We start from the raw sequence: 15,946 nt of genomic DNA, 5'->3' as shown, positions 1-15,946 counted from the left end.
CAATTTTATCACCAAGAAAAAAAAATCTGTGCTAACCACAGCATTTGTAATGCTTCTAAGGATACCCACACATAATTGGGCAGTTGTTCACGGTTAACAGGATAAATCTTTTGGAGGAAAAAAGCACTGAGGAGGCACAGAGCGTCTTTGATCCATAGGAAGTGGGATAAAAATAATACGATTTGGCAAAAAAATCTGAATTACTTGTGGACTGTAGAAATAAGTCTTTATCTACAGCTTATAATGACAAAGACAGAGGGGCATACAATACAGATATAAATAGTCTTCTCTCCTTGTGAGGAGTGTATGGGAGCAAAAACTTTGTGGTGCATAGCAGTTATGCTGCACTCCTAAGGTAGGAAAAGACTCTTCCTTCACGACACAGACCTCCCCGCTTGATGTGCAGTTCCTCAAATTCACAGCGGGCCCCACCAAACATTATGAACTGAGCACCTTCAAGGTCAGACTTCCCAATTAAAAAAAGCAAAGAGTATGCACACCACATGTCCCTTCGGGACTGCCAGAGTACAGGCCAGAAGCTGACTTCACTCTTGGAGGTGGCGATGTCAGCGTCAGCTGGAGCAAGTGACTGATTTCTGTACTTCATCAAAGCTTGACAGTTGCACAAATACAGCAGGAGAAAACCTGAAGACTCAAGAAATGCTGAAACAAACATGTATCAAGCCAATTAGCAATCTTTTATTATTGATAACTCAAAAATGTTCAATGGTATGTCTATGTGAAAGTGCACTCTGCTCTGTTTAAAGGCTACCTCAAGAGTGTTGACCACAGCATGACTTTTTGCTTTATTACATGCATTTTATGGTGGGAAAAAGGTAACAGGGCACAATAAGACATAACAAGTGAAATATGATTTTCCCTCTTAAAAAATAATTCACCTTAGTTGCCATTTAATAGAGACCAGAAAAAGAAATTCTAATGCACAAAGATACTCTTGACTTGACCCAAAAATCGAACATCTGATCTAGATGAGAAATTGTTAAAAACTCTGCTTACACAAGTTTTTTCTATTCAAAATAAAAATCAGCAGATTTAGTTTTAAAATTTCACTTTTTTCCAAGGGGATTTTCACGGGTACTAGTTCAATGTTGTTTAAAATAAAAAAGTTTAACAGCTTTTTCAGATTAGCATGTTTTGAAAAACATTTCCCAAACAACATTATGCTAAGAGGATTTTAGAAACCCAACCCAGAAGGGAAAAACATGAATCAGAAATCAGCCTCTGTCAGGCAAGTAAACATCCAGTGGTCCTGAAGAGGACAAGGAAAGGCTGATGCTTGCCGGAGCTGAGGGATGTCCCAGAACATTCCAAGGACAGCAGATCGTCCAATGCTGCCGCATGAGCTCGGGAGGAGACAGTGGTGGCTGAAATGCCTGTGCAGCAAACATCTCCTCCTGAATGTTACAGATCAGCCTGACTGAGAAGCTCCTGCTCTGAAGCACAGGGTCTTGCATTTCAGCTAACGTTAACACAGAACAGAGCCAAAATGCTCTCTCTCCTCAGAAACCCAAAAAGAGCTACCTCGTGACCTGCAGGGGATCAGAGAAACATTGTAAGGGTCACCCAAAAGCAGGCAGCAGCCCCAGCTGGAGAGAAAAAGAGGACCAAACATGGGATAATAGGAGGGGTTTATTAGACTCCAAAACTGCCCAGATATGTTGAGTTCATTATAATCATCAGTCCTAACGCTTGCCTCAGTTTACTCATAAGTCTTCTGTAGGAGAGCCGTTGTCAGAAAGACAAACCTCATCCTCTATGACAACCAAGAAAACTCCATCACAACACATAGGAATGATCACCCTACTTAGACCGTACAGGTCCAGGAACAACCTTCTCGATTTGCAAGCATGTGGAAACATCAAATCATTGGCAAGGCAGTATGAAAGGAAAGAATCACTTTCTTCTCCAGGAAAAAAGACAGCAGATTAAACATCTGATACATTTTAAAAATAAGAATAGTAATACTACTGATACCAAGAATTAGTTGGAGTGGACTTGCTTTAGGCAGAATCACTGCATTAATAAGGGATGCATAAATTTGACGACATACTGAAAAATGAAGAGAGGTACAAGCATTACTGAGTTGACCACCCAGGAGTCAGAATGACAGACTGGTTTTTGACATGACATAACTTTTTTTTTCCTCATTCTTTGAGGAAAATCTTGGCTTGCAATCCTTTACTACTTCACATCTTTGTAAATTTGAGCCCTCTAATTAGATATTGCCATCTCTTGTTCTCCCTTGTTCGACCACTACGAACCTTACATCTTTCCTGACTGCCACCAACCCAGTGTAGGGGCTGTCATGGCCCACAGCCCTCCAAGTCTGCTCCTTCAACAGCAGTCAGCGCCAAGGTGCAGAGCACAAGTAGTCCCAGTTACAGAATTGATGCAAGGGAAATTCTTCCCTAAACTCTGCCTGATACTTAAGATTTCGTATTTCAGCTACTGTAAGGGGTGTTCTCACTTGCCACTTAAGTGCCCGCACTTGAAGAATCCTGTGTATTTTTTTTATTAGCCTTCAGTTTGACACCTTCACTGAAAGTCCATCAGCTTTTACAAAATTGAAAGGCTAAATAAGTCCGATCCATAATTTGTATGCTGCTTATTATGTGGAAAAACTGTGTACATCCTTTCATATTCCCCTCCTCCCAGTTCAGCAGTCCCAATGTTTTTGCACACTATTTACATAATATTTATTTCTACTAGGGAAAATGTTTGGTAACTTCTCTTACTATGAGTTGTCGAAGGTAGGCGGGGCCAAACACAGGCAAACATTTCTTTATTAACATTGAAAATAAAGCTGTGATATTCTATCCTCGTTCATTCTCTACAAGAATCCGAGCACTTACTTTTCTGTGCTACTGCAACACACGAAGCAAAGGTTTTAACCATGCTGACTGCAGCAAAACTTCTATAATAACAGTACATTAATAATACTTAGCACTCTACAGCCATAGCATTTAACTTTTCAACCACTGACCTCCAAGAGCTCAGCATCATTACATCCATTCTGCACGTGGGGAAACCTGAGATATGGAAACTTCCCCAAGGTCACTTGCTAATCACGTGAACAGCTAAAACTGGAATCCAGAGCTCCTAAAACACTCATTAGTCCTCCAGACACTCAGCCACATACTCACTTCCAAGGCTACTCAAAGCTAGAAAAGATTGCCTAATTAGCACTTGTATTTAGCCGTTTTAATAGACCTCTCTTTCCTGCTCTTCTCTTCAATTCCATTTTTAGATACTTTTCTTAAAGCTGAGTGCAGCATTGCAGTCTGCTATGTGTTATGCAAGTACAGCTTTATTCTGTCTAGCAGAATCAAAATTCTTCACAGTGCATACTTCAGAAATAATTAAGACAGATCAGAATAGCAAAAAATCCAGCAGAGATCAACCTGCCAAAGCAACCAGTTTGCACATTTCTCTCTCTCCTCCTCTAGCTAGGGAACAACTGAATAAACCAAAGACTGTTCCTGGCTCTTATGCAAAATCCAAGCTATTGCCCTTGCTCTTCATGGGTACTGTAAGCAAAAGGATATGGTGTCTGTGATCCACTGTAACGCTTAAGCATGGTAAGGAGATGGAGATCAAGAGACAGGATACAAAACAGAGAAAGAATGGTGGGAGAAGGAGGAGGAAGAAAATTGGAATAGAGCAGCAGGCATTTTTGGAAGGAATTGCATCAATTTCTACAAGTACATACAGCTGAGGAAAATAATTTTCACTGCTATTTACTTAAAATTAGTAAATCCTTTAAGTACAATATGAATGGGATCATTCAGAGGACTTTTAAAACAGCAGAACGAGACCCATATGGGTCCAGAGAAGACAACATGCACAGGGCAGAGCTAAAACTTTATCTTTTCTGCTATGCCACACAGTAAGTGAATGTTCCCATCCAATTCTATCTCAGAAGGAAAATGCATTTCCTGGCATTTACATGACAAAGTCACAGCTTCCAAGTTCTGTAGAAGTTCTCTCTAATGTCAGACAAGGACCTCAGACAGCAGAAATACACAACTCTCACAAAGGTATGCACAAAGCTCCAAGCTTGGTTGAGGCAGACTATCTAAAAGATATTTCAGCTTCCTTTTACCAGATGGTTTAGCCTGCTTGAAAGCAAAACAAGATTGCTAAGCAGCATTATACCTTCATTAGCTTTCCACAACTAAGTCCTGAAACCAACTGTTTTGTTACAGCCGAATGCATCAACAAATACAAGGTTCAGTTATTTACTAGGAGTATTTCATTTTCTCAAGTACCCATCCCAAGGTTCTGTCAAATTTTGGCGGGTTTTTTTCCCTGTAGAGACTGTGAAGAGTTTTACACTAAAACTTACGTCAGCTAAGCAGAAGGGATGTATCCTTTGGCAGGCTAAAATCACATCTACTATCAACTTTACCATGTTTCCACAAAAATACACTCCGTTCTGCTGACATTAAAACACATTACAGTGAATGGGCCTTCCAAACAAAACCATCTGAAATATAAAGATTTTATTTAGGACTGTTCCTGGGGCTAGCAAAGCTCCAGTCTCTTTGAAGGGTGCTCTGTCTGCCCACTGAGCCTAGATTTTTATTTTCCATTGCAATTTTCATGTTATCATAAGCATTGCTCTATTTTTACATTAGCATTAATCCCAATACATGCTAGTCAGAGACAAACATACAGGGCACTGCAGGTAGACTAGACCTTAATAAATTTTCCTCAAGTCTCACTGTAATGTACATTTAAAAAAATCTAATACATTAATCTAATTCTAATTAATTTTCAAGTTCCAGTAAGACAATTACATTTGCTACTGATGCAAACTGTTAGTGTCTAGTTAGAACCCTATCTTTCAACTGGGCACCACAATAAACTCAAAAGAAAACGTAAAGAACATTCAAAAATAACTCTGGATTGAGATTCTATGAAGATAAATGATATTCTCTTGCTTTCTATTTTTTAAAGCAGCAGTCAAATTAGGAGTACGAAAGTCTAAAACAAAGAGCAGTTCTCTTAAGCATTCAAATAAATCTGTGCTGCAAACCAGTGTGACAACTTTTGGGACCCATTTTGAACACTACTTTGACTGCATGAAGTCTGAGTGTATGCAGCAGCATGGCTGTGTTTTTCATTAGTTAACATCATTAAGGAGAAAAGGAGCAGTGCCCAGGTCTCTATCTCTTAACAACTGTCATTGGCAAAGGACCATAAAAAAAAAAGCAGCTCTTATGAAGCAGAATAATGACTTCCTGCAGACCAGGTGATGCCACCTTACTCACAGCCTGGCTCAAGGGAGCTAAGCAAGAGGCTGCTAGGTGATGAACTCTCATCATCTGATCGAGGGTTCTGAGGCCAAGTGAGAGAATCACACAGCAGATGGATGTGAAGGCATGAAAGGATTAGGTGTCCATGCTCCTACTCACAACAGAGACAAAGACCTTTTGATATGCAGATGGTGAGACCGGAAGAAGGGAACGAAGATCGCGGGGGGATTCATGCACGATAGTCATGAAAAGCTGAGGTGAACGCCAGATGTTTGTGTGCCTTATTTTGGATAGGTCTGTATATACACCCATCCTACAGTCCAGAAGTAAAATGTGATTGGTTTAGAAAACCTGCAAAAATATGCATTTTAATGGCTTACACTGATTTTTTTTCCAGTACAAGTGTTAAACTGGAAATCAGAGTATCACTAGCAGAGTGTCCTGGGATATGGCTCCTTGGGGGTTTGAAAAGAAAAGTGGTCCCAAACAAATGGAAAGCATGCCCGATTTCTAATAAATTAGCAAAGAACCCCCCTGTCTGGCACCAAAAGCGTTAATCCAGAAGGCAAAGAAACTGTGCCTCAAATCTATGTAGTCAAGAGGACTTAAGAGGTACAGACCTCAGCAAGTTGCCCAAACACATTGTCTTCTGGGTCTCTAACAAGGAGACATTGTACAAAGCTTTGTAAGAAATGGAAATGCACTATATACAAATTGAAAACTTGAAATTAATAATATAGATTTTTATCATAACATACTTAGAAATTAAGAAGATACATATATGAGCAGAAAAAAACCTAGAGCGTTAATAACGGCATCCAGAGATAAATCTAAACCAAAATGCATTAGGAGAATGTGTGCTAAATCTGGAAAATTGGGAAATTGAAGGAAGGTTCTCCAGTTCCTCACAAGATCTATACAGACATTGCTGTAAAGTCACTTCTGAGCATTGAGATTCTGTACTGAGCTGAATCTTGTAACTTTTAAAAGATGCATTGTAACATGAGACACGCTTTAAAGGAGTTGAAACAGCAAAATTGTCATTGGCTTATTGATGAGTTTACTGCTTTTGGAAGAAGCACAGACTAACTTTTTGGCCCAATTTTCTACAAATGTTCTATGCTTCAAATGCTGACCTGCGTATTTTCTCTCTGCTATATGTTAATGTAGATCTCTGTCTTGGAAGATGAAAACCAACTTCCATAGAACAGGTATCTCTACTAGGGTTGTGCCTTGAGAGACTAACTCAACATGACAGATTTTCTTCAGCGTCAAGATCACCTCAGTGCAAGAATCTACCAGGAGACTATTTACAACCTGCAAAAGTTCATGCCACTCTTTTGGAGGAAGATAATGGGAAATAAGGTAGTCTAAAGAAAAAGGTACAGCTCCGAGAAGGTTTTTAAATCCTCCATCAAACCCAAGTGATGTTTATGCAGTGTAATGCTTTCCAAAAAATTTTAACCATCCCCAAGTCATCAGTTCTGATTCCCACATCAAACAGGAAGTTTTCAGAATTTTCACATGTGCACATAAACAAAATGTATCTTCGTAATTCACCTAGAGTCTCACGCTCTAATGTATAAGGTGAGCCATCTTTACAAAAATTTATGCTGAGAATGCTTCATAGCCTTTTGCACAGCAAGAAACTGCTTCCGACATCAGAGAACTGGTTGACATATTCTAAATACACACTAGAAATAAAACTCAGGATTATTCAAGCACTGCTCTAAAGCAGAGCTGAAGAGCACAAACATCATTACAGGAAGTCTGAACTGTATATGTTTGTACTTCTCCAGTTCGACCAAACTCTTTCTGCACAGCACAGAATTACAACATTAACTCTTGTGGAATTAAGCAAAAACATATAGGGAGGGGGAGTCAAAAAAAGGAGAACAATCTGAAAATGCAGTCCTCTCTGAGATGTTTCTAACTCACTAACTATTGTGCATTAACATGTGCAGACAAGCAGCAGCTAAACAGAGAACCACCTCCACTACTTGTGCTATCTTATTAAAGGAAAAAATAAAAGACATAAGAGGAGCTGGGGAGGGGCAGGAGAGCACAGTCCATGCTCCATCTGAGGGATAAGTCACTGAGAAAGCGACAGGAACTCACAACAGACTGTGGTGTTTCCCCCTGTGTTTTTCCCTGTAAGAAATATTGACTGATAGCTAAAAACAAACAAAAAAACCCCACACCACCCCCAAAACCAAAACACCTCAGCAGGCCCTGAGGAATGCCACCCCCTGCCTCCCCCACAGGGATCTGTAAGTCCCACAGTCCAATCAATAAACCAGATCATAAAATGATTAGCAGCAGTGTTTGTTAGTTAATTTATTCACTGAAAAATAACTCAAGCTGTATCTCAGGTCTCATAAATAAAGAAAATGTTTATAACTGAGTTACAGGACTTTGAGGGCTGCACAGGACTGTGGGAGAAGCACTGACTTGAAGGGTCAGAAATAGCATTTTTGTAATACAGCTACACATTTTTCTTCTGAAATTAAATTCTTCTTAGACTTTTTTGTGGAGTCAGCAGAAACTATTTTAAGTGCAGTTCATCAGCATCCACAAACCTGTCTGTCTGTTCTGCTGCCCGTATGGGTGAACTCGGGATAAGTGGAAGAAAGAGATGTAATATGAAACGGTCCAATGACTAAAGTAGAAACAAGCACTAGCTCCACAGCTCTCTGTGTTGCTGGAAAAGATACTCCTGTTGTTCTTCTGCTCCCTCACTGGGGGAAGGGATGTGTGTGTAGGTTTTCCAAGGTAAAAGGCAGAGAAGGAGCAGGTACCCTGGAGAACACAACCTCCTTTGGGTTCAACGGCTGGCATTTGGAAACACGGCACCATCTATCTGGGATCCCTATGATTTTCAGGCCCTGTGTCAAAGGGCATACACTTCATTACAGATACTATGTGAAAGCTTAAATTTCAAGTGGATGTTGACAGGAATCAAGTGGGAGCAATGAGTCTTTGGTGAGCACAGGAATATCATACAGCATTGGAAAGGGACTCAGCTCTTGTCTTCATCCTGTGTTCTCCACTAAAGGGAAAGACGAAGAGTAAACAGCCATCTTTGTCACATTTGCTCAGCTGCTTTAGTCACTAACATTCAAAATTAAACTATGAGGAATCAAGTTATTTCGTTCACCCTTCTTGTCTGAGTAAAAAGGCCTTGGTCGGTGCTACGTCACCACAGCTAAGGCTGCTTTTGGAACCTGGCCTGCAACGCAGACAAGAAGGACTATCACAGTCACTATCCAAGGAATGGCCCCTTTGCTGCTGTTATGTGTTTGCTTGAATTTGCTTTGTTTTTCTGGTGCTATCTTAAAGGTTGTGGCTCTGTTAGCCTCAAACGGGTGAGATGGTAAATCCCTGACACCCTCTGCAAATAGAAGCCTGGCAGCATTTTCTTAACAGATGTTACAAATTATAACAGGTTGCACTGCTATTTTGTCTGGTTATTTGCCAAAGTAAGCCCAAAGCATCCCCACCAATAAGCTGGCATTTAGAAAAGCACTCCAAAACACAGTCACAGCTGGATGATCTATTCACCAATTTTCTTCCTTCCACTCCCCACCCACCAGTGGGATTTGCAGCAAAATGATTAACTGCCTTACCACCATCTGCGCCCAGGTTCCATTAGCAACCCAGGCATTTCAGGAGATCCCAGCCCTGTTCAAGCTAAGTCCAATTACTGCTTGCCGATTCATCAGTCCAGCTAAGCAAGCCTGGAAAACGCAACAGGTAACCAAACACTCTCGGAACAAATTAACCTCTACAAAAAACAGGCACGTCACACCTCAGGAACAAATCAACCCCTACATAAACAGGTACTTCATGTCCTATCCTACCAGTGTTAACCACTAACAAATACAGGGAAAAAGCTCAGGTCAGGCCACAACTGCTTTACACAGGTTGCTAAACAATAGGCCCTTACCTCGCTTGCTGGCAGACACTGCAAATCCAAGCCTTCTCCTTCTTCTGGTAAGAACTGCAGCTCTTGCAGATGTTATACTTGCAGTCTTGACACTGTCGCTTGCTGTTGATAAGAAACGTGAAAGGGGAACAGCAGCGAATACAGCAATGCTCGTTGAACTTCTGCTGCTTGGAAAGGATGCTGCACTTGTTACCCTCTTCATCCAACTTCTGCTTCATTTCACTGGAACGAAAAGCAAATTAACAAAAATATAAACAAAATTTCAATGGGAAATCTCCTCTTTGCCTTTCTCCTCTTTCCACATCTTCATGTTATACTCTCCAAATAAATTTTGCAGGTGTGAAATAAATGTCAGAAATGCATATTCTAAATCCAGGACTGAGAAGCAAAAGCTCCTGTATTCCCTGGAGTCACCCATAGCCGATCCATTTAAATTCTCTGAGTCACGAACCAGGGCAAACAATCTCCCTTCACTCAGCTCCAGCGAGACAATCCTCAGGAGAGCCAGGCCGCTGCTCCAGCTGAGCAAAGCCATAGTGCCATTTGAGAATTCAGGGCTGCTTTCAGAACACTTTACAAATCAAAAATCAGTCTATGAAAGTCAAAAGGCTCAGTGCACAGTAATAAAAAATTCCACTGATCAACAGTTTTGAAAACAAAAGTGCTAAGTTTGCTTTGTTCTGACCCATGGGGTCATACTATTCATAACAGCTCCAATTTGTCAAGGAAGGTTAATCACATACTTCATTTCAGAGAGATTTGAGTGTTTTACTAGTTAGGACCAATACTGAGCCAAGTGTTTGTGAAAGTGTTTGCAACCCCCCTAAAGTTTTCTGTATTCCAGCAGAAGAGCTCATTTATTAAAAAAATAAAATAAATATTGTGTGTGTGTGGTATTCAGTAATTTGCTATCTCCCATTTTACAGTGCTTTTGATGTTTTACAAATTAGCCAATATATTCCACAATATGAGTAATAAAAAGCATCCAGAAGGAACAGTTGTGTAAGTAGGCAAGTCTGCAAACTCATCACTGTTTCTGGCATGTACAACTAGGATATACATTAAGAGAAAAAAAAATTAGGAATAATGAAAAACATGTTAAATAAAAGCTTATAGATCAGTGTGCATGTACATATATTCATTCTTTCCATTTCTCAGAATTAGTGGTGACTACCTTACTATTTCCAATTGCTGATAAGAACCACTTCTAAGACTAGAGTAACACAAAAGTCTAAACAAAATTTAAAGGTACCAGAAGAAATAGGCTAAGTGGCAGGAAGACAGAATCATGACATGCTGACTTACACTTAAATTAATGCTTAGATATCTTGCTACAGGAAAAAAAGAATACACTTATTGCACACTTATTCAGGAACTCTACCAAGATCATCTATAAACATCATTATGAACCAAGCCTGGAATGTTAAAAAAACTCACATTACTGGGCTTATACATCTTCTTATTTGCCATTTCTGCCTCAGATTCATAACTCAAAATAAAAACAGCCTATTTTGTGAAAGTCTGACAGGTCAATTCTAAACTTCAAGTCTAAAAGGCAATTAAGGCAGTGATCTACAGCATGTAATTTTCGAACTTCCACATACATCATATTTAACTATATTCTACATATATATATACACACCTTTTACAAATTTGAAACTTCAAAACACTGTATGTTTCTGCTGTTTGTCCCCTGTACAAAGGTTGGCTATCTTAGACCAGCTGCTCAAACCCAGGTAAATATTTTTTGGAGTTTCAAGTAAATAATCTTTCTTTACAATTTTTGTCCAGATGGCAAAACTTAATTGTTTTTCCACATTTTTACAGAATGTTAAAGGTGAAAAAGGCAAGAGATTATCATGCAAGAGACGAAATGTCCGAATTATGCAAGTCAAACTGGCTTCCTCGTGTAAACTGATAGAACTATCCCACAGATTAAATGGGATGGTTAGACTATCCCCATTCCTCCTTCCTACCGTGGTACCACATGGACAATCTTTCTAGGGGAACAGCAGAAGTGAGCTGTTCCCCATGTCGCTCCTCCATCCATAGCACGCATCCTGCTCCACAGCAATGGAGTGAGACAGAGCAATGCTTCTGCACAGGAGGTCAGGCAGGAACCCCGGGTCCCAGGAGAGAAGCTGGTGAAGCTAAGGGCTATACAATACAAGGAAGATTTCTGGCACAGAGAAGAAGTGTCAGCAGCCCAAGATGCTGCAGTCTTTGCTTCAGGCTGGAGACCCCAGGCAGCAGATGCTGGCCTCCTTGTAAGACGAGAACAGCCAAGGAGGAGCAGAGAAAGAAGAGATTTCTGTCCTCATGCAGCTCTGTTATCTCCCAGAATTAGTAACACTGATATTTGGTAGTATTAGCCTGCACACTCAACAGCATTTTGAACCCTCATTAGGGCTCTTACGCATGATAGCAAGATAAACCACAGAAAAAAAGCCACCTATTAGAGCACTACAATAATGCTCGCACAATATAAAAACAGGCAGTTACATTCACAACAGAGCTAATAAAGCCTGATACCTAGAAAAAGCTGAGCACACACTGAAGCCTTTTCATCAGTACAGGCATTAATTACATCTCTCTCCTCTATCTGGCTGCCAACATTCATTACAGTGGTAGAACCTTAATATCATTAAGGCATCTGCCTCACTGTTAAGTAGGACTAAAATTGGCCAACGGATTCAAAAAGTCAATGGGATAGGGTTGGACAGGCTGGCAGAGAGATAGCATGGCAGAAAAAGCCTCATTTCCCCAGGAAACCAGGCAGAACAGAAAATAAAGCAATGCACATCCCTCAATGGCTGTAACAAATTAAGGCCCTCACGTACTACCTGCCAAAAGCTATTCTAGTTTCTATCAGGAGTCAATGGGCAAAAGGGACTGTCAACAGAACTTGTCAGCTGAAGCCAAAAGGCTATTTTTTTTTCTCTTTCCTTGGAAATAAAACATGGGTTTCCTATGAAGGTGAAGTGCTGCACAACACTGGTAGGCAACTGAATCTGCCTGGTTTGAGGAAAATTACATAGTCAAAGGGAAAAGTAGGCTCTGGTTTACTCCCAGCAATACTGAGAAAACCTCACTTGCACATGACTTCAGCTGGATGATTACTGTAAGCAAGATGATTAATGTGAGCTCCAATCTCAATACACTGAGAAAGTTTGTAGCACTGGAATTCAGGAGGTACAAGTTGAAGTTCGAGGCATCCCAAGTTTGAAAGTCTCGGACTTTACCTTCAGGATGTTCAAATGGCTTGGTGCAAGAAGATTGTAACAATGGTCTAAGGAAAGGAGCACAGTCAACAACAATGATCCTCTCATGCAGTGAAACTCGCTTCCAAAAGGACGACAGTCACCTGTGCAGGAGCTGACTTTTTCCAAGAGGCAGGTCGAACCCCACGGCCATCTCAAACATTCCCCCTTTCTCCCCATGCAACACTGTTTCCCTCAACAAAACACAGATGAGGGGGATGGGACAGAGAAAAGAAGGAGAATGTGTGTGCACTCATGTGCACTTACTTCCCCCAGCATTACATTACATTCCCTCCTTGGGGAAGTATTTATAGGTATACATATAATATGTGTGCAAATAAAACAAGCTACAAAAAAGACTGCACAAAAAAAATCCCTTTTGGGGAAAGGACGGAAGAGTGGGAACCACAAATGACAGCATTTATTCATATCACTTAAGTCACAACTGATGGTGCCCCGCTATTACAGTTATGTGTAACATAGTAATAAGGATCTGTAGACAAGAGAACTCCTCCTGTTTAAATGAATCTAAGATTGGATTTCATTTTCTTTTTCGAGTGGCTGCATTTCACTGATTGCCTATAAATACAAAAGAAGCAAAGAATACTCGATACCCAACATATCCGTCACCAAGACTATTTCTGTCAAAAAACATTTTATTGAACTGTAAGTTCCAAAATATACAGATGCATATTTAGATTTTTCCAGAGGTTTGTATTAATTAATCTGCAACAGTTTGCATAATGAATATGTAATAAGTTTCAGTCAATGTTTTGGGTGGTAGACTCCTGGCATGTAATCCCACACAAAGTCAGGTTAGGAATACTTTCTAGCATAATGCTTTGCATGTAGGTTTTGCTATTATATTCTGAGGGTAAATAGTCATCTTCCCCTCTTCACCCACTAAAAAAAAAAGGCAACAAAAAATGTAATTTAAATAGCTTTCATTGTCATGGTTTATTTCTTTTTAGTGTCTTAGAGGATTTTAACTGAATTTGCGAGAAGTACGATATTCTGCTTTGCTGGTTTGTACAGTGGTTTACAAATGATACAGTAGGTTAGGTATCATGTTATGCTGAAGACAGGTACTGCCCAGCACACTGCAAGGGAGGACACTGCTGAAATGCGTCTGGTGAGTTGAGCAGATGCAGCACGTCTCATCGCATGGCTGCTCCTCAACACCTGGGCAACAGCTTCTCTGAAATACCTTGTCTGGTAAGTCATCTTTGGACTCTATGAATTGACAGCCCCTTTTGTTTCTACAAATAACACTGCTTCAGACTTGTAAATGTAGGACAAAACCTGGCAAACTGAAGCTACAGGATTGTTTTCCTTGCTCTTCACTGCCACTGATTTACAGAGTGATTTGTCCAAAGTCACCAGCTTTTTACATACTTCGGTTTATCTGCTGTACAATAGCGGTAAGAGTAAAACTCACAATGGCAACAATAAACTTGTTTGATGTAAATATATAGATAAATATATACAGAACACCTTTACAGCATATTTCATTTAGTGACCATATAGTCCTCTCCACTACTGTATTCTTGTAAGCAACATATTTACAACTAATATTCACACAAACCTTTTTTTTATCACAAGACCTGATTGCCTTATCTAGATAAAATTCTGTTTCAAGTCACTCGTACAGTATACAGCTAACTGAGTTCCTACTTATTAGCAAGTAGGATAAGATGTATTCGGTGCAGGACTGTAATACTGAATGCTCTGTATGTGCCCTGGACAGGCCTATTCTGGTAGGATTCAACAGGATTGAGGCATTTTCCCTGTGTGATTGCAACAGCCTCAGCTTCAAAAACAGGCTAGCAGGTTCAAACATAATTCTTCAATGTTTGCCTGAAGAACGCCTTCTTCCCTAATACATTTCTTTAAAACAATTGGTTATTGTATATAACTGCACCTCCTGAATACAGAAGTACAGGTTTGTTTGAGAAAAGCTTTTCTGCCTTTTTTCCCAAACCCTCTTTTATAAAAAAGTTAGCTTTTTTTTTAACTGACAGTGTGATAAGGATGCTTGCTGTTTCTCTGAGCTACAGTTTGATATTCACAAAGCTCAGTGGCTGTAATTATTCTATATTTTAATAAGTGAAATAAATCCTAGATGGGCCTGTACGCTTCCCCCCAAGAGGCATTACTGTGATTACATACTCAAGGCCTGGGGGCAGGTGGAGCTATAACCTCAAACTGCAAAGTCAACAGTAATATACATGTTGGCAACTTGCCATAGTAAGGTAATACTGTGAGGTTTAAAAAAAGCTGGAAGGAAGCCTATGATGTGTTTGAGAAACAGGTTAAAAACAGTCACTGCAACATGTATAAGGCTAGGATGATCAGACTCTAAGCCTCTCCATTAGGGGCGGCAGTGGAAGGGAGTTCATAAAACAGCAGGACCGAAGGCCATGGTCAGCTATATTACAACAAAAAAGCTAAGAAAACCTACCTGTTTTCCATATAACAAGGAGAAGAGTTCCTGGTGGAAACCTGACAGTTGGTTTGATTCACCCAGTGATTTGGGTAGCAGAGCTACCGTGCCTTTTTTTCTCCAGCAGATCAGCAGTTGAAACATTTGCCTGGGATGTGGAAGATTAATTTAGGTCTCTGCTCTATTCGAAGGAGACTTAACATCCTCACTACCACCAACTTAGATGCCAGGTTGAATGGCCTCCTCAGGCATTGTTCTTCATCTTTGTTAAGATTACCATTAAGTTATTTACAAATATTAACTGGACCGCAGAACAAGACAGAAACATAATCAAGCAGCAAAGGCATGCACGAGGCCAGGACACACTGCTTTAGTCTTGCTGTAGGAAACATTTGGGTATGCTACAGACAGCAGTACATCACCCAAGGTTAGCGCACTCTTCTGGGAGGTGGGAGATGAGGTGAGGTTATGCCCAGTGAGTTTTGTTCAAGAGTCCAGTTTTGGGAAGGCTCTCCAATTACCCTGTAGAAGTAATGCCTCACACACAGGCATTTATGGGAAAGCAATGGGACCACTACCACTGGCAGTAGCAGAGATAGTCCTTTGGAAAGGATGCAACGTGTATTAGTCAGGTACAACGCAGCACGCCAAGCTCCAAGACAGTCTGTTATAAGCAAGTCTGTCTGCCAGGCTCCCCGAAACCCGGCTCTCTGCTCTTCTCTGAGGGAAGATCTCCAACTATCGGGCTGTAGCCAGCTTACGCTCACCTCACACCAGTCTCCATTTCAGACTGGCACCTGCCAGTTTAAAGGCAAAGTCCAGCTGGTGAGGTTCCCATTTGCTCTGTTGCTTTCTTGGGTGACAGACAAATACAATTTTTCCTACTGTTTAACCACCTTTTATCTTCCCCAATAGAGAGCAGCAGTTGTATCTATTCTAGTTGCCTGCACAGGAAAAAAGGAAAATGGAGGGACAATGTTCCTAGGAGTTAAAAAAAAAAAAAAAAAAAATCCCATTT

At 40.4% G+C, this 15,946-nt stretch overlaps 1 protein-coding gene across 1 annotated transcript in view; it reads right to left on the bottom strand.

The window, feature by feature from the left end:
- MYRIP (myosin VIIA and Rab interacting protein) overlaps positions 1–15,946 on the bottom strand; it is a 227,491-nt gene that overhangs the window by 116,053 nt on the left and 95,492 nt on the right. The window contains exon 2 of the mRNA XM_009321068.1: positions 9,226–9,447. Within this exon, the coding sequence (XP_009319343.1) occupies positions 9,226–9,447 (222 nt within the window). The remainder of the gene's footprint in view (positions 1–9,225; positions 9,448–15,946) is intronic.

The sequence above is a fragment of the Pygoscelis adeliae genome, unplaced genomic scaffold, assembly GCF_000699105.1.
Source record: "Pygoscelis adeliae isolate BGI_AS28 unplaced genomic scaffold, ASM69910v1 Scaffold280, whole genome shotgun sequence".
Lineage (NCBI taxonomy): Eukaryota > Metazoa > Chordata > Aves > Sphenisciformes > Spheniscidae > Pygoscelis > Pygoscelis adeliae.
Note: the sequence above shows the minus strand (reverse complement) of the source record. Positions and strands in the feature narration are given on the sequence as shown.